Below are 20,503 nucleotides of genomic sequence, written 5' to 3'. Positions count from 1 at the left end.
GAGGCTCATGCGGTCCCTACCTTGTTAGTTTTCACCCTGGATGACCGTCCCACTCAGCAAACCTTGGAACATGTCGTGGGAATCGACTTGGACAACGACACACAAACTTTCTAAGCCATCTACACTTTTTTTTTACCTCAATTAAAATTTTTATGGCCAAATATTATTTCTTTTAGTTTGCAAGGACTTCAGAGATTAAGATTGAACTTTAATTTGAGAATAAATCCTTATTATCACGGTGAATACAATCATAAGTCTTGTTGAATTAAGCCGGCAATCACTTTACGTGAAAAAGTTTATTCTAATTAATTAAGTTAACCAATCTTGATATTGGCTGACAAAATAGAAATTCATTAACAAAATTGGGTGAGAAGCTACCACTGAGGTTTTGCAAACAACAGAGAAAAATACGCATAAAACAAAATAAGAAAAGAGTAAAAGAGAAAGAACCCCCGCCCTTCAATGTCTGATGTAACATGAATTCTCAACTTTTTATCATGGATCGACATTGAATTTAATTTCAACTAATCAAACAAATTATCATGTTGAATTCAACGACCAGTCGTGTTTGATTGGAGAAGGCGTCCACTTGATCAGGTGGAAGGTCCGCATCCTATTCCTGGGCCAACGGATTCAGACTGACAGTGGAAGAAGTCAAGCTCAGATCAAATTTATTTCAACAGGCGGCCTATAACTTCTTGCGTCAACTTGGGGATTTAAAATTTAGACGTGTTTGCGTGGATAGCGAAATATGAGGGAGAAATTAAATCAGGTTAAGTTATGGAGACTGGAAAGGAAGAAGCCAATGTTCTATCATTGTCAAGAATGGCACCTAAGACTTTCTGAAAAAGACGCAAGAATATATATATATATATATATATTTATATTTGCATAAATCGCATTCAATTTGCGCTTGGATTTTCAAAAGGGACATTCTTATACATTTTTCAGACTACCAAAGATTGTAATAACTTTTCAAAAATATGATAATGAGAAATATTGTGAGGACAATTGTCTCTAACACAAGAGAGGTTCACATCCAGGTATCACTTTAAAAAAATAAAATTTTTCTTCCAAATTTTCAGTAGTTTTATCCCAATATTTGGTTGTGGTTGAACTGGCAAGAAGAACATTGTCTCGTGGGTAAATCTTTTACGGGATATCCGATCCGGCCGAGTGAGCTTGGATTAGAGATGGTTTACAAAGTAAATCTATTCATAAAGATGGCCCGTTGTTCCAACTGGTCATGTTTTAGACTTTTTTTATTGATGATTCCATAGGCTAAAAGCTTACAGAAGCCAAACAAACATAAAGTGAAATCAAATCCCGCCCATATTTTTTTATTTTATGGATTTTATATCCGAAGAAATTACAGGAGATAGTTATTTTGAATTGGATTTAAAGTTGAACTTAATTTCGGGTCATATTGTAGTTGAAGTTGGATTCGATACTTAGAGAGAAGGCGGAAAAAAGGAAATGGATTTGCTTATACACACAAACACGCTACATAAAATCCTTAAATGCAGGAATCAATCGGCAGTTTTTATCTCCCTAACAATATTCTAATACATAAAATGTTTTGGAGAGGTGAAAGCAATGGAAGTGGCTCGGATATTGTTGAACGATTTTAGAAGATTCTCCACTGAGAGTTATGACGGTGGTTCACTTACCGTTGAAGTGGTTCACTTACCGTTGAAATTCAAAACCCGTCTCTACAATCCCTTCTGCCAAACTGCATCAGCAATTTGCTTCTGCGTCCCTCTGAAGTCATCGAAATTAGCTAAGGTTCGCTCTTTTAAATCATTTTTTCGCAACGGATTCCTCGGTCTCGTTTTCTAGTTTATTGTAACAATATGTCTTCCGCATGGGAAAATTTTGATTGGCAATTTAGCGGTAGAGTGACTGCTACAAAATGCTGCATTTTGTGGTTTATCTGGTATATGAATTCTTGTTATTTCATAGCATGATGGCTATAAATGCTGAAGGCTATTGAATTCTTCACTTTCTTTAACTTGGAAGTCTCCAATTCCAATTCCTTGGGCGGTTGGAGTTTTTTGTTTTCTCCAAATTTTCGTTATCTGCGGGCAAATGTTTTTTGTTTCCTTCCTGTTAAAATTAAGCCAAAAGAAAGGGCGAGAGGAGGCTCTTCTAATTATAAAATCAAAATCAAACTTTCTGAAGTCTGTCTTATGTCAGTCTTTGTCAAATTCATCCTAAACTTTTACTTATTGATTCTAAATTTGGTCTAAATTAGAAATGAATTTTTGCTGACCAACTAATTAGCATGACTCCCTCAATTGCCAAAAATTAAGAGACCAAAGCATGGGGGGCAAGAGAGAGAGGCCTCATCTAAGATGCCAAAACCTTATGGGATAAGAAATATTAAAATTGGATCAAGAAGAATATAAAAGAGTAGGTCCAACCACACACTACTTAGTTCATCTACACATTTAAGTTCTGGCTTCTTAATACCTCCCCATCGCTGGAGCCATTAATGGCGAAGGCAGACCAGAAAGAAGAAGGAATGGAGAGCCCAAAGCCCACAATTCTTCATTTCAGCCACAGCCACCCATTGGAGCTCACCAATCTCAGCACCCTCAACATCAATGGAAAATCACAGTTGTCATGTTCAGGATGTAAGCAAAAGCTGTCATCCAAATACGCTTATTGCTGCCTCTCCTGCAACTATTTCCTCCACGCTTCCTGTTCTCAGCTGCCACCGGAGGTCCGCCACCCGGTAGACAAGGACCACCCTCTTTGTCTCTCCGCTGTCGCGCCATACCCAGGTGGGGTGTTCAAGTGCAGTGGCTGCAGCGAGCCGGGTAGTGGCTTCTACTATGCGTGCGGGAGCTGTAGGTTGGAGCTGCACGCACAGTGCGCAAACATGCCCCTCCATATCCGCAACCCTGCCCACAGGCACCCCTTGGAACTCAGTGTTGCCGTTGCCCGCGGCGGCATGGGCTTCTTCTGCCTTGTCTGTGGCAAGTATGGTCGCAAGAGTTGGCGATACAGGTGCAAGTCCTGTGTCTTCGATGCGCACCCAGGTTCTCTCTATCTTTCTCTCTTAAATGAGCTCTAGCAATGTAATTTTGATGCTCTATTCAGAATATAACTGCTTACCGTTCGAATTGTAGGATGTGTCCTTGACAAGAACCCTCCACCGGAGCCAGAAATCATTCCTGAGCCCTCAGAGAGGTCGATTCCAGAGGAGAAAAAAGGTTCTAAAAGTTCATTAACGCGTGAAATAGGAGGGCGCGTCATGGAGACAGCAGCAGTGGCCATCGTTTCAAATGTCATTGGCAGCATGTTTTCTTAGGCATCATGTACCTGTATCTGATATATACAAGGAATGTACAAGGGACGAACAATTGAATATTGTTTCAGAGACGACCAACTTAAAACCCGTTCCAGCAAAGGAACTCAAAATGCAAATCCAGGTAGAAAAGCAAAACGAAGTTGAAGTCCAGTAGATCCCAAATACAATGGAGCTAAGCTTTTATTTTTAGCTAAATGCATCGGCAATCAACATAGAAATTCACTCCATGACAATTCCATTCTCTAGTCAATGGCCATGCTGCCGCCAAGGAACACATTTCAATATTTCATTGTCTGATCAACCAAAAAATTCAATTAAAGGATGTACAATATGTGAACTGAGTTAAATCACAATGCTTAGATAAGTCTTCATTTCCATCCACTCCTTGCTCTTATGGTAGGTCATACTATCAAGTTAACACAATGTAGTGCTACCAGTGCGCTTCATGAATGGGTCCCAACTCCACAAGATGCAAAGCTTCAGTATTGCTTGATACGTTTAGAACAGATTTCACCTGTCATCGAATCTCAGTACCGTCGTGGGGTTTGGTTGAATCTTGGTGGGAGCTCGGATCGTGGCTTCGCGACTTCAACAAATATAACCCTGCCATCCAGAAACTGGCAGTAGAATACAAAGTCAATCTGATAATTCTGATTACTTTAGTTGCATCATCAATCAATGAACTAGAAAGCAATTAACAATATCTATTCACACAAACATTTCTCTCTCTCTCTCTCTCCCTCTCTCTCTGTGTCCGCCGAACCGATAACCGCACATCTAGAACTTGCAGACAAGTCACTCATCTCTCATACCGCCAAAATCCATCCAAGACAAGTTACTTGCAGAAGTTAGAGACCCAAAGTTCAAATATCAGTTTGCCCCGGACTATTAACTCGTTGATTGAATGAAAAGCTCCTATTTGGACCTATTTTTCAACTAATCAAATTCGGCAATGGTTAAACAATTAATTACACCTTTCCATGGAACTGAATTGCACAACAGGCACCATTTATTCAGTGAATCAGGAGCAACAAACCCACAGGATGCCAACGTCTAACATGAAAAGCAACTACCAGTCCTCATGCTTCTAAAGAATGATAATATCAATGGTTGGAAGACATGAATACCTCAGGGATCACTAATCAGCTTGGGAGAAGACAATTTCCTTCTGTTGCTTTCCTTTTCTCTAATAAGGTATATAGGTTACCAAATTTTTAAATACCTCATGCTCACTTCAATCACTTGCATTGATAATGTCAATGATGTAAAGGTTGAGCAACACATTGGAAACAGACATTTTTTTCTTTTTTCTTTTTGTGTGAGCTTTGGATAGTAGATGCTGAATTACCTTTCCATGCATTCCTTCAATTGCTTTCTTTGACTCCTCCTCGGTCGCGTAACGCAGAAAGGCAAACCCTCTGGGACGATTAGCTCTTCTATCCATAACCAGATTGACTACAAAAGCATGAAAGAACAAGCTATTTTACAGTCTGAGAAACCAGGGAGCTAGTTTTCCTTTCAATTCAAAAAAAGTATTAAGGAAGAGAAGCAACCATCTAGATAACTTTTCTTGTATGACATTTTTTCCGCTTAATCTCTCATGCAAAGAAGATCGGCTAACATTTTTACAGCAACAAAAAAAGTTCCAAAAAGAAAAGATCACCTTCCACAAGTTCACCAAAGTTCTGAAAGGCATTTCTGAGGCTTTCTTCAGTTGTCCGAAAAGAAAGACCTGCAAAATGGAATAGCAACTCAAATCTTGTGAATAAAAGAAAGTTGAGAAGGCCATCACAATTTTCGGTAACTGTAAATATCCAACTCTCAAACAGCATCCATGGGCTTGCTAGATTTTCTAAGTTACTCAATTTCACCTTTCATGAAAAAACAAGATGGCAGAATTTTCTGCATTTAACTTTATCTGCTGATTAAGGTTTCAAACTTGCCCAAGTATGCTCAATCTCCTCCTACTGTTTGACGGTTTCACTTGTAATCAAAACAGATTGCAACGGGGCGAGGAGGAATTTCAGTCCGCTAGCACAAATATGGTTGAAACCCTTGCTTTTCTATTATTAGAATGTTCTGTCCTTTAATTTTTTCAATGTCTTGATCTGGTATTCGAACCAAGGATTTCAAAGCAAAGAACTGAATTTGAAGCAGAAAAAGAAAAAGTTCCCTATGTCACTCCAAGAAAATCCCACACCAAAATATCGCGGGTTTGAGAAATGGGGACATGAATTACCACTGACGTAGAGCTTCGTGGTAGGAGCGGCATCAATATTTGAAGAAGAAGGTGAAGGGAGGGAGGAGGAGGAAGAAGAAGAAGTCAAGCATGAGATTGGGACGAGGCCGCGCCGCTGCTGGCAGCGAAGAACGGTCGGACGAACGCGTTTCTCGACCGAACCAGAGTGAAAGCCCATGGCAGGTGTCAAGAAATCGACTGTTTGGACACCAACCGAGGGGAAGAGGAAGAATCTTCTCTGCTCTCTGCTTCTGAACGAGGAGAACGGAGCAACGCCAATGGCGGCAGAAGAAGCAGAAGCAACAGCAGCCATTCCTGCAAAACCCGCGAAGCGCCTTCCTTCTTCTTCATCGGTTTTCCAGGCAGGGCCCTTATAATCTAGAAACTTCGGACCTCAAGATATAAAACGGGTTGGGTTGGATCGGGTCAGTTCTCACCACTTTCAAGCCCATATATTGAATCAGTCAAGTGGAAGGTTTGGTTATTTAGATGGATTCCAAACCGAAATCATTCCGAATCGATAACTGTATTGTCACCGGTTGATTCCGTTAGTCCGAATTTTATGCAGTTGGTTTTAAAAGAATAGAAAGAAGCCCAAAGATCATTTGAAAAGTAAAATGCATAAAAAAAAGCTGAGTGTAAATAAAAAAATTCGCAATGAATTTTTGTTGAAAAACTTGTGAAAGATAAGAATAAAGAATAATTTCAATTACAATAGAATAAAATGTATTCAAAAAATTTATGATTTGATCCCAACCGTGGTTGTCAATCTAGCCATACAAAATTAGACTGTTGTCCTGGATTCAGAGAGTATGAGTACGGTTACTAAAACAAGAACATTCAAATGGATCCAGATTCTAATCAACTTTGTATGTAGAATCATGTTCGAATCTCAATTTATTTAAATTAACCGAATCTAAAGCATTTACACTGACAACTGTAGCTCTATACAATCTTAATAAAAATAAACAAGTTTGTGTTTAGAATCTTGTTCGGATCTCAATTTGTTGAAATTAACTGAATCTAAAGCATTTAGCTCTATATGATCACATGCCCTGAAGATGTCACCTCGCCATAGGGAGCGTGAAAAAGGAAACGAAAATATAAAAAATGTTCCTCGCCGCCCGAGCGGTGCAGAATAAGGAATGTCTGTTTAAAAGTATAGACAAATTTGATAGAACTTCCATGTTGAGAGTGGGATTTGAACCCACGCCCTTTCGGACCAGAACCTTAATCTGGCGCCTTAGACCAACTCGGCCATCTCAACTGGTTTGCTTGATGATAGGCCGTATTTAATATATATAATAATAAAAATACTTGCATCCCGAACCGACACACAGATGCAATTGTTGGGGACCGTATGTTTCATTTATTACGTAAATAACCTTACTCCTTTTCAAATGTCCAGAGGAGCCAAATTTTGTTGCAACCCAAAATCAAATACCGCAAGTTATAAATATGGAGTTACTTAGAAATTATATCAGCTCAAACGCATGAAAATAGTAGAAAAAGCAGATATAATGTTTGAGCTTGATAGCCTCATATCTGAGATTCCAGGCTAATTTTAAATTCAAGAGATCATGAAATTGTGGTTTGAGGGGGAGGGGTCTCATCACATATCTATCGTTTTAAAATATTGGTTGGAACTGAGGCTATAAAACATAACCCAAGTTTCCAACTGGTAAACCTAAAAATCTACCCACGTTAAGTAGGATCGACGATTATATAAAGGAAAACAAAAAACAAAAAGTGAGAAAGTAACAGGAAAACGAAAAGGTTAAAAAATTCAACCTGGAAATAACGCTGCATTTTCAATAAAAGAAAGTTAAAGCCCCCATCCTCTCCCCTCAATAAAAAGTGCACCAGGGTCAAAGAAAGCTCTCCTCATCTGATGGCCCATTACATTAATTCATAAATAAGATCACAATCAGATTCTGGTAGATCATAAGGCATTGATTTTTCATCCCTTGGTTTTTCTTCCAAGGCAAACTTATTCTTCCATTAATCAAATCCTGCAGGCCATATTTACCGCAGTTCTTTTTGACCATTCGTTCATTTCAATAAATCAATGGCTTTGGAGTGACGCAAAACCAAGAACATCACACCAGAACTTGGGGCAGAGAGAGATACAGAGAGCAGACAACCTTGGAGTAATGGCCAAGCATATAGACAAGAAAGACACCATTTTATATTCATTACTTTACCATTGATAACTCGATTCCTAGATCAGTACATATCCTAACAATCTCTATGGTTTCCCACCGTACTCAACCCTACCAAGGACCAACAAGGAAGACAATGATCAAGAAGAGAACTGCTTCCCTTCGTATGTCTGACCGAACTGCCAATGCGACGGCGCAACGTTGTATGAGGTGATGGTCCGGCCGTCGCCGGTGCTGACCTCAAAGGAGAGCGCCTGATGGCTGAGGTCCGCGTTGCAGTGCCAGTTTTGGCCCCAGTTCCTCCCCATTTGCAGCCACCCTGTGTTGGATCCCTTGATCTTCACGGCGACCACGTCTCCGGCGCCGGCGACGTTGGTGATGAGGACGGAGTAGAAGTAGCCGAAGCCGTTCAACGTGAACCGGATTCCGCCTGCCTTCACGCATTTCATCCTGTATATCCACCACAAACAGCCAAATAACACAAATTTCATCAGCTAATGCTGACTTTTGACCGAATCGATACTTTGACCGATTTAGGTGTATAATAATTAATAATCAATTAGAAGTTTCTGCTAATTTACGAATAACCGCTCAATGCTTCATGTATGTACAATAACGACCCATGACATTAGAAAACCTCTTGATGAATTTCTCTTTACAATGACAATGTCAGACGAATTTTGTCCTTTTTTTACGAATTTTGTCTTTTTTTACTTTTTGTCAACTTACTACTTACTAGGGGTGATCGATAGCCGAGCCAATTTACGCACTTTTTGGTTTAAAAAATTTTCATGCTGAACAGGTTGCCACCAAATAATCTGAAAGTTTTTTTTTTGTGTGATTTTTTTCACTTTTTAGGAGTTGTACAGTTTTTTCAAAATTAAAAGTCTGAATATTTTAACTATTCAAGCATTTCATGCTACCAAACGCCTCTCAGGCGGGTGAATGAATCTGTGAAAAAAGAATGGGGCCGTTATAGGGCTGAACAATTTGTCAAAAAGATAACCCTTTGCATACACCTCGAAATTTTTTCCCTTGCTAATCACACGCCCCTTCAAGAATTTCGACAGAAAAAAGGAGGCAATTTCACGAATTTTGACAAAAAAAAAGGAGGTGATAGTAATGAGAACATAATTTTTAATGTGATTAAAAGTGGGTCATGTCTGAATTCACAAAGTTACAGTGACAAATTTGACTCTTATAGTTTTGAAAGATGAGTTGGCTACCAAAGAGTCATGTCACAGTCATAGATGCTTCTGCTATTCAATTAATTAAGCAATAATGGGAAGAGACCATGATAAACCGATTCCCAGACTTTCTTGATACTGGCAACAATGGTGGCATCACATTTGGCATTAAACATAAAAAACCATCAATGCCATTAATACTAATCATCACTAACAAGTTAAAGGCAGTAGACAAAACTTGGAATGGAAGTAGAAACCATGCTACCTTTTCTGAGGCTGTGCATATGAAGAATATGAAACTAAATAGTACCACAGGTAGTAAGAGGCGAATCAGAAGGATGTTAAGTTGAAGAATCTGGATCGGGCTGTAGTTCTGTCATTCTGCTGTTTTTCTGTACTACTGTCTTTGTAAGAGTGGGGGAACTCTGTACTATGTCTTGGTAAGCTTGGGGGAAATGCAATAATGAAGCTAAACTTACCATTTAACTCAGGGTTCAACCTTTCAAAGCAGATTTTAACCTCAAATGGATGAAACCCATTATGCAATTAACAGCACTAGATCTAATGAGCTCTATACATTTCGAATTTGGATTCCTAGAACTTGAAGATCTACTCACCTACCATTGGCCTTTTACATCTTTTAACCTACTTATAGCGCACACTGTTTTTGTCCTAAAGTACTTTAGCCTGTGTCTAGCACCTCCCATGGGCCCGGCCTTACAGCTTCCATATCTAGAGTGAGATAAAATATGGGTGAGAAAAATATGTACTCAGAGTGGGACTGCGGCCCCCAATATGTTGAAGAAGGGGAGCTCCAATCATGGGGACCATCCGCCATTAATGATGAGGCACTTGCAGAATCAAGATTCCGATACAAAGCTCAAAAGGAGAAAGAACAGCCACAGCACAAAGAAGGATGATGCTCAAATGTCGAAAATGTCAGCACCCACGAAGAGGCCGAAATGCCATCGAACTATAGCAAGAAAGACAACCAAACTTGTCGACATTCTGGAAACTAAAGAAAAAAGATAAGTTCAGAGCAGAAGCATGTTTTCGAAAAAGATAATGCGGGATTTTAGCAAAACCTTCGACGTTAAGTAAGGGTATTGCCGCCACTCAAGAAATAAATGGTCGAAAAGTTCACTGCAAAGAGAAGGTAAAGTAAAAGGAATAGGGTGAAAGAGGAAAGAGGTGATATGGAATCATTGGTGCCGATAGCTCGTACCTTCTGTAGATGACGGGAATGTTGCCGGCCTTCCAGATGGCGATCCTCTCGAAGGCGGCGATGGGCATGATGAAGTGCTTGTTGGGAGGGTTGCACCAGCCGCCGGAGTCGACGGGGAGGGCGTAGTTCGGAGGGCAGAAGTTGGTGGCCGTGACGATGATGGACGTTCCGGGGATGCACCATTTGAGGTCCTCCACGCACCTCAGCTCATAGCACCCGCCGCACCCTTCCCCCTTCCCGAACAACGCGCCGCTCAGCGCCGCGGTGCTCAGCCCGTAGCCGTTCTTCGCCAGATCCCCATATCCACACGCCCCCTCTGCCCGTCGCCATTATTCCACAAAAACAAACAAACGGAAGAGTTAACAAGAGAGAAGAACAACGAAAGAGAGATTATAGAGAGAGAGAGAGAGAGCTACCAATGGTGTCGAGGGGATCGTTGGCAGCGTAGTACGTTGCACGCGCGTACTTCCATTCATCAGAGTCGCGGGGAAGAGAAGAGACGAGACTGGAAGAGAAGAGGAGGAAGATGAAGAAATGGGGCGGCAAGGGGAAGAAGAGCATCTCTCTTTTTCTCTCTTTCTCTCTCCCCTCCCAAAGCTTTAACTCTTTATCTCGCAGAGCGAAGCTCAAAACTTTCACCGTTTCACAGACACACTCCCTCTCTCTTTCTCTTCTCTTTCGCTCTCAGATCTGAAACAGAGCAGGGGAAGTGGAGCGTGGCCGTTTCTCTTTTCAGCCTTTCTTTTTTTCTTTCTTCACATCGGGTCGCTTTATTTAGCCTCGCATTCTTTCTTCGGAGATTACCAAAATACCCTTGCATTTCAACGGCGATTAGAACGAAGGTCGGACTCCGGAGCCTATGAAAAGCTGTGTCATACGTCATCACCGTCAGACTAACGGTTTGGATTCATTTAAAGGACCTTCACTTGAATTTAAAGTTTAATTATGTACATTTAAAAATCAGTAATATAGTGACAAAATTATATAATAATATTACACGTTCAATGGATTGTGATTTGATTTACGAGAGAAGAATTCCACCTTCTCGTAGGAAGGGCATTTTTGTCTTTTGAAAAGGGGCAATTTTTCCTTTTTTTATTTAGGTTATCTACAAGAATTAATGAAATAAATAGTAGCTTTGTCCCGAACACTAGGATGACATAAAAGAAAAGAGATTAATGAAAAAACTTGTTTGGATAAAAATGAAAATGAATTATTAAAAAAACTAGTTTACATGAGTTTAATTTTTATTTTATTTGTTTTTGCATATTTTTTGTTTTTTTTCTAAATGATTTAAGTATTGTGTCATTGTAACTTTTTATATCGCCCCATATAAGTAATAAAATATGATCACTACATAAAATATTTTACCGTATAAATATTGTTTGTTAAATATTTAATTGGGAGGGTCCCGAAAGAACATTGGAGTGTTATTTAATCCAATGTTAAAAGGTCATGTATGTGTCCATGCATAAAAAAAACAATAAAATCTATGAGACTGAATTTCAAAGTAACATTTTCAAGTTTCAACCATCTTAAAAAATGTTGGTTGTGAAAACAAAAAAATAAAAAATAAAAAAAAAAAGAAAAAGAAAAAAGTAGGAACTGGAGAGAGAGAGAGAGAGAGAGAGAGTACATTAAGATGACTCTTTTCTTTCTCTCTCAATGTCTTTAATTTTGAAGGGATTAAAAATACATTAGTTTTTTTATTCCTTTTACATCAAAACTGGTTTTTATAGAATGTTCCATTATCTTTGTTTTTCAATTTAAATTAAGCAATTTAATTATATATATATATATATATATATATATTATAGCAAGGGGCAGGACGATTTAAATTTGTGGGATGCCAGATAGGTAAAAATTAAAAATTAGTTGTGAAAAAAACCTTACGCTATAGCTAAAAACATTATTCATTGTCTTTATATTATAAATTGTCATTAATGGTCATATGATAATTAATTTTTAATTATAAATTTTTTATTTTTAGTCATCTAGCAATATTCTTTGCAACTCTCATATTCAAGTAAAGTCTTTGGTGAGACATATAGTGAAAGAAAAGAGAGGATCAGGAAAAAAAACCATCTTAAAAGTTTGTTTATATCTGAGGCAAATGAAAAGGAAAGAAATTGTAAAAAAAAATTAAATTGATTTAAAATAATACCCTGAAGAGAATAATGCCATTTTCATACACCTGTTTTTTTAAAAAATATTTTTTAAGGCCAACCGATGTCTCTCACCCTTCGCTCTTGAAAGTTGATTAAAATGCAATCAATTATATCACTTTCTCTTCACTGTTATTCAATCTGGTTTTGTTATTTTGTGTATATTAATGTGCATAACATGTATGACATAAATATTAATTATCGACTGTTATAAATTTTATGAAATCCTTATGATAAAAAAAACAAGAAAATGCTGAACGAAACGATTATGTATCCGAGAGTTAAGACGGGTCAGTCCATAGATTAGGCCTGAACCAGACCGAGTCCATGATCCTGAAGGAACCGATTCCCGATACGTTTTGGGTCAATAATGATCTGACTCGAGCCCAGACCGAGTCAGATTCAACAGCTATTCTCCCAAGGGCCGAAACCGCTACTCATCATTTGAAAAGACAAATTATTACTGAAACCGATTCTTCACGTGACAACCGATTCGGTGTTCCAGTCCCGAACTTTTCTCAATCCGGTCTCGGTCCGATCCGATACTACAAGCCGCTGGCCTCCTGCGTCTGTCTCTCACGCTCAGTGGCGCTTACACTCTCCCTCTCCTCACTTCTCTCTGCCATGGAGTCGTCTTCGTCTGCTGCATTTTCTTCCTTGCTATCGAGAAAACCCTAAATTCGTAATCCTGAATTACGCTATTTCGAAGGCAGAATCATAGTTAGATGCGTGTTCAGAATGCCTCCTGAACCCCAATTTGAAACCCACGCCAACCAATGCATCATCCCCTCCTTCTGCTCATCCGGAAACTCTGCAGCGGTCCCCATATCAGCCCACTCCCATCTTCGTCTTCCTCTTCGGCTAACGAATCTCTCATCTGCCAAACCATAACCTTTCTTCGCCAGGCGCCCTGCACCCCGGCGGCCAATCTCGGTCCCCTCCACGCCCGCCTCATCGTTGCCGGTCTGTCCGACGATCCTGATTTATCCGGCCACTTCGTCAGGCTTTGCGCTCTTTCCCCGTCCGATGGGTCCATCTCCCACGCGCTTCACTACCTCACGCGGCTCTCCAGACCTACTATTTTCTCCTTCAACACTATCATCAAGGGCTTCCTCAGCCGATCGCTTCCCGCGCTCGCCATCGATTTCTTCAAGCATCAGATGGTTCGTCGTGGAGTGTTGCCTAACGAGTACACGCTGCCTCTCCTGATCAATGCGTCCGCACAGCGGAATCAGGTCTATGAAGGTGAAATCTTCCATTGCATTGCTTACAAGCTCCTATTTTATCTGGTTTTGCCCGTTACCAATTCCTTGATTCATATGTATTGGAATTGTGGACTTCTGGATTCTGCTCGCCAAATATTCGACCAAATGCCGGTGAGGGATTTGGTGTCATGGAACTCTATGATTGATGGTTATGCGAAAACTGGTGATCTGACTGTCGCTGAGGGGTTGTTCTGGGATATGCCCTCGAGGAACGTAATTTCTTGGAACACATTGATTTCTGGGTTTATGCAGAATCAGAGGTTCAAGAAGGGTTTATGGTTTTTCTCTAGGATGGTCAATGGGTTTGGAGAAAGGCCAGATGAAGCGACTACCATTAGCGTATTGTCAGCTTGTGCACGTTTGCAGTCAGTTGCCTTGGGGAAAACAATCCATGGATACTTGGTTAGGAATTTCTCTGAAAATTCTGTTGCCCTGGACACTGCTTTGGTGAATTTTTATTGCAAATGCGATTTGCTGAGAAGTGCTTATGCTGTGTTCGAGAAAATGCCTCGTAGGGACTTGATTTGCTGGAATGCCATGATTGCGGGGAATGCTGAACTGGGAAAGGGAGGGAATGCTGTAGTTCTCTTCTCGCAGATGCTGAAGGAAAAGGTGAAGCCTGACGACATTACATTTGTTGGTCTTTTGACCGGTTGTGCACATGCTGGTTTGGTTGAGGAGAGTGAAGTATTTTTCAAGAGCATGAGCTCCGATTTTGGTGTCAAGCCAAAGTTTGCACACTATTGGTGCTTGATCGATCTATACACTCGCTCTGGTAATCAGGAGAAGGCACTTGAAGTAGTCAAGAATATGCCTATGGAAGCTCCATCTTCTATTTGGGGTGCAATTTTTGCAGTTGCACGGATTTATGGGGAAACAGAAGTGGGAGAGTACGTGGGTAGACGACTGATTGAGTTGGAACCGCACAATAATAACCGTTATGCACCTCTGATGAATCTGTATGCAGCTGCAGGAAACTGGGACAGTTATAATTCTCTAATGGAGACGATGAAGGCAATGGGATTAAAAAGACAGCCTGATAGTACGTTAATTGACTTGAACAATGTTATTCATCAATTTGATTTGGGGGACAGAACCCACCCCGAAATGCAGAAAATCTGTTCTATTTTGGACATGATAGCCAAGAAACTAAATGTGCAGATTCCTGCGGCTGAAGAAGAAGTCTTGAGAGCCTATAGGCTGGGATTATGATCAGTATCGACACCATGTTGCGTTGCTCTGTTTATCTATGGATGACTGAGAGCTGCCCTTTTGAATTGGACTAGGCACAGCCTTTTAAAAAGTGCTTACAATTTTCGGTTTTTAGCTTGAAAGAGTGAGCATTTTGGCACAGGGTCATGCGAGTTGGACGTCAGCTTCTTAAACTCCAGAGTTTTTTGGCAGTTTTGATGTGATTTGTGGGACGGACGAGCAAAGTCTCAAGCAGTTCCTTTTAAATCTCCAGCTTGGTTTAGAGCTGGATTGAATCGACTGACATTTTTTCCAAATTGCACTCACATTTTAGGACAAAATGCTTGTACACAATAAACAGGCCACTGGTGCTATTGGGATGTGGAACCCTTAAATTATGATCTCTCTTGGCATAATGAGCTCTTGAGAGTTCATAGGTCTTCTTGTTGTACAATTCTTTAGGAATTTAATGTTCATAATGTCCTCTGCGGATTACTAAAAAATTTTGTTGATCACATTTTCTTTGTATTATTTTATTGTTTTGCTCATTGGGTATGCTTGTCTTGGTTGAAGTAAATTATAGAAGCATGCATCCTTCTGCTGCCGTACAATGTCAACTGCAGTGTAATAACTTCGGGCTCCAAAAGTTTGTCTAGTTTAGCAGAAGATGTTGCCTGTAAGAAATCAATATACAGGTTATGTTGTAACCTGTAAAAGACAAAATACCAGTCGTGTATAAAGCTAAAATCTTAGTGTTCCGGACAAAGCTACTATTTATTTCAACTGAGTTGTCTAGTGCTTGTGTTTTCAAGCTCGAGGACGATACATCATTAGCATAGCTTCACATTCTCCACTTTGAACATCTACTTATGAAGGAGAAATGCCCACGTTAATTCTGAAGGCAATCTATTTGCAATACTTCAAAAACAGTTTAACTGAGAGGAGTGTCTAATTGCTGCTGAGGCATCAATTCTTCTGCTCTCAATGTTCACCTCCTAATTTTTGTTGCTTTTTACCCATTTTTACTTACTAATTTCAACAGACGTGTTCTACTGATGTGGATGCCGTTGGATGTTTGTCTACAAATACCGTCTCCGGTCTCCCCAAGTGCATGAAAATATATGGGCCCGAAGAAGTTTCCGAATTTATAACCTCTGCTACCTACGGCATCTGCAAGTTTAAGATGGATTGCTCGGCAGAATCCTGTGTTACGAGCAAAGCATTGAGCTGTTGCTTTCACATAAAGGGTTGTTCGTATCCCGTCTAGTCTCTTGGAATGAAAGCGAGAGCAAGTTCTCACCTGCCTTTTTTGTTTCCACCTGTGGAAAGGATCGTACTGCAAGCTTTGTTGCTTGCAACCTTTTGGGTCAGCGCAAACCTGCTTCATTTGCTAGGCGGCTTGTGCATCATTGAGCTCTTCATTGGTGGGCTACTCTAGCATCCAGAGTTCAGTGTATATGCTTATTAGATGTAATAAACCCCTCATTTATTCTTTCTAATTCCACTTTCTTCAGCTAGCAGGTCACTTTTTTGCTTAAAATCCATCAAGAAAGGTTGGAACAAAATGTCTGTTCTGCTCTTCCAAACAGGTCAAGAAGTCTAGCTTGAGATTTGAAGGGTTTATGCAGTGCACTAAATTTGGACGCCTGCTGAGCAAACAGAATTTTATTTGGTGTGGCTTTTATCTTCTGGTCACAACAGGCAGGATCAGTTGATGCGAGAATCACATTTCCACCATCCATTATGGTAGATTGGTGATGGTCTATTCAAGATAAGCGTTTTGGTGATGTCGCATTCCAGTTCAAGGTAGTTGAAAATCACCATCATCATTGATTTTATATTGATGGATTTTTCGACACACCCGATCCCAACTATGGGGTTGATATTTTTTTCCCTCGAGTCTTTCTGCAAAAGACGACCATGGATTGTGTCATGTGGGAGCTAGCTCTCTCCTCTCAATGGATGCATTACTGTTTAACCTTTCACTTGAGAAGTTGAAAGTACTACTAGTATATACGATATCTGTATTATGTAATACATTTTGAACACTTTATGTCATGCACATTACTTGTGGCATGATGTATACTTTGTCAAAATAAAAAGGAAGCGATTTCATGTTCATCTAGTAATTTTTGAGCTCATGAACACTTTGTCTAGCAGACATGGAAAGGTAAGGGAACTACCAACTGGTGATGATGCCATCGATGACACCAATTCCACCAACCAATTAGCAACATTTGGAGATGGTCACCATGCCCTGGGTTTTCTTTCGATGGCTTCCAAGTGAACTGTCCAACACCCAATCCTCACTCTAGCAGTGGCCTGCTAAGGAAAACCGAGTGGGTACCGAAGGTCAAGAGTCCTTAGGTTTCTTTATGGCCCTTTGTTAGCAGGATATAATTGTGAAGGGGCTTGACAGAAGCACACAAAATTCAATCATAATATCTTTACCCTGGTTTCTGCATTATATTAACTTGTGAAAATTTGCATTTCTTTTCCCCAAACAAGAAAAAGCTATGGTCTTCGATTTTGTGATGTGCATTATAAGAGTATCATCTTTCTCAATTTTCCCAACCATTGAGTCTGTAACCAACACGAATGTGTCTTCCCACGAGCAAAATATGGGTACGTTTACGATGGACAACTGATTTGTGGTATGCATGAACTGTGTGATCTAAGCATTCTTTCCAGTGAGATCAATTCAGTGCACTTACGAATTTTGAAATGCGTGAGGGACAAAAACTTGCAGCAGATCCTTCATGCATTTGAAGCTGCAATCAAGCGTGTAGGTTTTTACATTTGCAAATAACTTTGTCCATGAGTTATCTTCTCACGAGCATGAGCTCGATTAGCTGCAGCACTAAAATTGTTACATTTTTGCATAAATCCCATATTTTAAGAACCGAATTTTAGAAATTTCTACAAATTTTGATTCAAAGTTGTGTACTTCAAGGGTCATAATCTACAAGTGAGCTTTCGGGACACTTCATTTAATGTTTGATTAAGGTCGAATTGAAAGTTTTGTCCGTGGATTTTTTTAGTCACTCTACAAGCTACTAAATCTAATTGGTACTTCTTAAATTTAGTGATGCAGAAAACCAACTTCTTGTAGTTTTATGGCAAAAAGATAATTTTGCATCAGAAACCTAAGATAAAATTACATTTAGATTTTGCAGTCATACAGAATTATGTAATTATGTTTACACTTGAATAATTTCTTTTTAGATGAAAAAACCCTTCGAGGGCCAGATAAATTAAGTGGCCTGCCGCTTGGGTTGGAAAACTCAAGGCTGGCCTCTAAAGCATGCCTTAGGAGCAGGATTCCACGTGAAAGCTCAAGTGCAAAATGGCAGGCTCTAATTTTATGCTTTAATAAGCAGACCCCTGCTTGAGTAGTATCCTTGTTTAATGTAAAGATATTCAGGTACCTTTCAGATGACATAATCCATTTTTTGTTGAGTTACATGACTATGGTAAGCTGGCAATCATAGTTAAAGCAACAAAAAGATGCAAATGTAGGAAAATGGGTACATCAATCACAATAAGTTCTGAATATATGTAACATTTGCCTATAATATCAGGGATGAATTTAGAAAAAGACTGTTCTTTTCACTAATAAGTATTCTCTAAATCTGATGTTCTTGATTGCCTGGATAGCAGCGGACATGGTTTTGTCCTTTAAGTTAAAGCCAAAGGTGGCTCTTACTAGGTCCACCTAACCCCACCTCGCCAATGAGCGAATGAAAAGTGGTTCACACCATGTGGGGTGGCATAATGCCAATTGCAAATGCTAATTTGGTATGTACTCTAAAAGTTGCATAAAATTTAATTGTTTGTGTTTGTAGTTTTCAAAGATGACACTGGCATCAATACTCCGCAATACTATTGGGATAACACCCTTCATAATCACACCGAAGGCGTCTTTAATACACACCACACAGCTCGACTGGTTGCACTACCCATCATTTGGAGAGAGAGAGAGAGAGAGAGAGTGAGTAATCACATGGAAAGCAAGTTTCCTAGGAAGAATACGACAAGAGCAACACTAGAGCTGTAAGTACTTTTTCAGGGCCATGCGTTTACGGTCTGCGGAAGATCTTTCATGAAAAATGAGTTACCATTGGCTGTAGTCTACAGAACTTCACTTAAAACATGGCTTTTCAGCTAACAGCAGCTCTCACTTGAAAAAGTAGATTGGACAGCGTGACCTTCAAGTTGGAGGAGGTCAAGAATCCAATATTCGGTGTGTCAAGAGTCCAATACGTGGTTCCCTTAACCAAATCTTAAATTTCAAAATCCTGTCACAAGCATGCCAAATTCACCTTTCTTCAGAAAAAACTTGTGTTGAGAAGAATGCTTAGAGGAAGGGTGACCGATGCACAAAAGTTGTCTTAGAAAAAACCCAATTGCAGATATAACTGGTGGAGCCAATAATTTACATCATACTGATTATTTCATTTTACTCATTTTTGGGACTATTTTCCATGAAAATTTTACAAAACACGCTTGATTTTCTAATGGGTATAGAAGTACATTATGGTTTCAAATGTCCTGCATTTAGCCGCCCGCCTGAACTACATTGAAAAAGGCAGGCACAGCTAAATAAAGGAAATTCAAACTTAATCGTGCTTTTGTTATACCACAGAAGTTGGGAGAAATCCCATTTCGAATTAGAGCCACACTGATGCAATGAATCCCTAGTCGGCCATCTTCCTTTGTGGACTAAAAACCTTTCCAATGCCGTGCAACGTTGAAATGTTTTAATCCTTTTTCTTGCCGTATCAGATTTTGCTAACTATCACAGTGGACGGCAATCACATGTGGAGGCACAGCATCATCATCGGGAATCGCCACTCAACATGTCAGTCCAATGACAGCGCAGACACATTAAAGTGGGCTAACTGGCCATTGTCCCTAAATTGCATTAGATTGTCCTCATGTAGTTATTATTTTGTGGGTAAGTTTCATTTTTTAGAAGTAAGTCTGCAAGATTAGAACTATTTGAAAGTGCAACACAGAAGCACACACAGAAAGAATCCACCTGAGAATTGTTGTATGACTGTTGTTGTACAAGGTTGGTCGCCCCCACAATAAATTAGTAAGTAAGAACATGAACCTTTGAAGCATATTATAGTACAGTCTAAGAAAGATGATCAAAGGCATAAAAAGGAAGATCGAAAACATGATCTAGTGCATCATTAGCAGCAATAGAACTATGTCACATGTATTTGCATATTCATATTAAGTGAAACCATTGTCACGAAAACGTGGTGTGCCACAAGCAAATCTAACAACTGACAGGAGCCTGCTTAATTATAGCTCATTTTCTTTCTTTTAACTCATTTGTTGAGCCTAAGTAAGCTTTTTTCGTTCGCACAGGAAATGAGTTACTGAATTCCGACTGTAGTAGCTGGTTTTCTAACTTTTGGGTTGAAAATCCAATTGTTAGGGTTGAGTCCCCAAGTCCAGTAGTACAGAAGAATACCAAGGATATTCTCACATGATAAATGTCTTCCACTAGATAGCATGTGCATTATGAGATACACTTTCAACTGATTCACATTGGGCGTCAATCTGGCCGTTGTGTAATGATTAACATGTCGGCAGACACGTGGTGCTTGAACCGTGAACCAGCACTAGTGGATTTTGGGTGCCACCGTATTAAGCTTCCCACTCTGAAAATGTGAACAGGATGGCTTGGAGTAAGATATCAGACTGGCCTAAACCTGCTTAATCATGTGCAGAAAAGCAAC

General features: G+C 39.7%; 4 protein-coding genes and 1 non-coding gene across 5 annotated transcripts; 2 read left to right on the top strand and 3 right to left on the bottom strand.

Annotated features, from left to right (window-relative positions):
* The first annotated feature begins 2,374 nt into the window (after nucleotides 1-2,374).
* Nucleotides 2,375-3,368, top strand: LOC116247025 (uncharacterized). The gene is made up of 2 exons (XM_031618969.2): nucleotides 2,375-3,044; nucleotides 3,135-3,368. Exons 1-2 carry the CDS (start codon nucleotides 2,495-2,497, stop codon nucleotides 3,314-3,316), a joined length of 732 nt encoding a protein of 243 aa, XP_031474829.1. The 5' UTR covers nucleotides 2,375-2,494; the 3' UTR covers nucleotides 3,317-3,368.
* Nucleotides 3,369-3,575: 207 nt separating this feature from the next.
* LOC116247026 (organelle RRM domain-containing protein 6, chloroplastic) lies at nucleotides 3,576-5,911 on the bottom strand. The gene is made up of 4 exons (XM_031618970.2): nucleotides 5,556-5,911; nucleotides 4,980-5,048; nucleotides 4,665-4,771; nucleotides 3,576-3,933 (listed from the first exon to the last, which is right to left on the bottom strand). Exons 1-4 carry the CDS (start codon nucleotides 5,866-5,868, stop codon nucleotides 3,844-3,846), a joined length of 579 nt encoding a protein of 192 aa, XP_031474830.1. The 5' UTR covers nucleotides 5,869-5,911; the 3' UTR covers nucleotides 3,576-3,843.
* Nucleotides 5,912-6,741: 830 nt separating this feature from the next.
* On the bottom strand, nucleotides 6,742-6,822 carry TRNAL-AAG (transfer RNA leucine (anticodon AAG)). The gene has a single exon. It is a non-coding gene; the product is annotated as a tRNA-Leu (tRNA).
* Nucleotides 6,823-7,721: 899 nt separating this feature from the next.
* Nucleotides 7,722-10,872, bottom strand: LOC116249166 (expansin-A13-like). Its single transcript, XM_031622344.2, has 3 exons — nucleotides 10,546-10,872; nucleotides 10,130-10,445; nucleotides 7,722-8,167 (listed from the first exon to the last, which is right to left on the bottom strand). Exons 1-3 carry the CDS (start codon nucleotides 10,688-10,690, stop codon nucleotides 7,858-7,860), a joined length of 771 nt encoding a protein of 256 aa, XP_031478204.1. The 5' UTR covers nucleotides 10,691-10,872; the 3' UTR covers nucleotides 7,722-7,857.
* A 2,198-nt stretch (nucleotides 10,873-13,070) lies between these two features.
* Nucleotides 13,071-14,771, top strand: LOC116247475 (pentatricopeptide repeat-containing protein At5g08305-like). Its single transcript, XM_031619653.1, has one exon. The coding sequence runs from the start codon at nucleotides 13,071-13,073 to the stop codon at nucleotides 14,769-14,771; it is 1,701 nt and encodes a 566-aa protein (XP_031475513.1).
* Nucleotides 14,772-20,503: the final 5,732 nt, after the last annotated feature.

This window comes from Nymphaea colorata, chromosome 2, assembly GCF_008831285.2.
Source record: "Nymphaea colorata isolate Beijing-Zhang1983 chromosome 2, ASM883128v2, whole genome shotgun sequence".
Taxonomy (NCBI): domain Eukaryota; kingdom Viridiplantae; phylum Streptophyta; class Magnoliopsida; order Nymphaeales; family Nymphaeaceae; genus Nymphaea; species Nymphaea colorata.
The sequence above is the reverse complement of the archived record's forward strand: the minus strand, read 5'-3'. Positions and strand labels throughout refer to the sequence as shown.

Bases quoted from the DNA above. Each gene is read 5' to 3' on its own strand.
- LOC116247025 (XM_031618969.2), top strand. From the start codon at position 2,495: ATGGCGAAGGCAGACCAGAAAGAAGAAGGAATGGAGAGCCCAAAGCCC. The intron at 3,045-3,134 runs GTTCTCTCTATC...TTCGAATTGTAG, and splicing joins TGTCTTCGATGCGCACCCAG to GATGTGTCCTTGACAAGAAC.
- LOC116247026 (XM_031618970.2), bottom strand. From the start codon at position 5,868: ATGGCTGCTGTTGCTTCTGCTTCTTCTGCCGCCATTGGCGTTGCTCCG. The intron at 4,772-4,979 runs GTGATCTTTTCT...ATGCTTTTGTAG, and splicing joins CTTTGGTGAACTTGTGGAAG to TCAATCTGGTTATGGATAGA. The intron at 3,934-4,664 runs GTAATTCAGCAT...TTCTACTGCCAG, and splicing joins TTGAAGGAATGCATGGAAAG to TTTCTGGATGGCAGGGTTAT.
- LOC116249166 (XM_031622344.2), bottom strand. From the start codon at position 10,690: ATGCTCTTCTTCCCCTTGCCGCCCCATTTCTTCATCTTCCTCCTCTTC. The intron at 10,446-10,545 runs GTAGCTCTCTCT...GGCGACGGGCAG, and splicing joins CGATCCCCTCGACACCATTG to AGGGGGCGTGTGGATATGGG. The intron at 8,168-10,129 runs GTACGAGCTATC...GTGGATATACAG, and splicing joins ATTCCCGTCATCTACAGAAG to GATGAAATGCGTGAAGGCAG.
- LOC116247475 (XM_031619653.1), top strand. From the start codon at position 13,071: ATGCATCATCCCCTCCTTCTGCTCATCCGGAAACTCTGCAGCGGTCCC.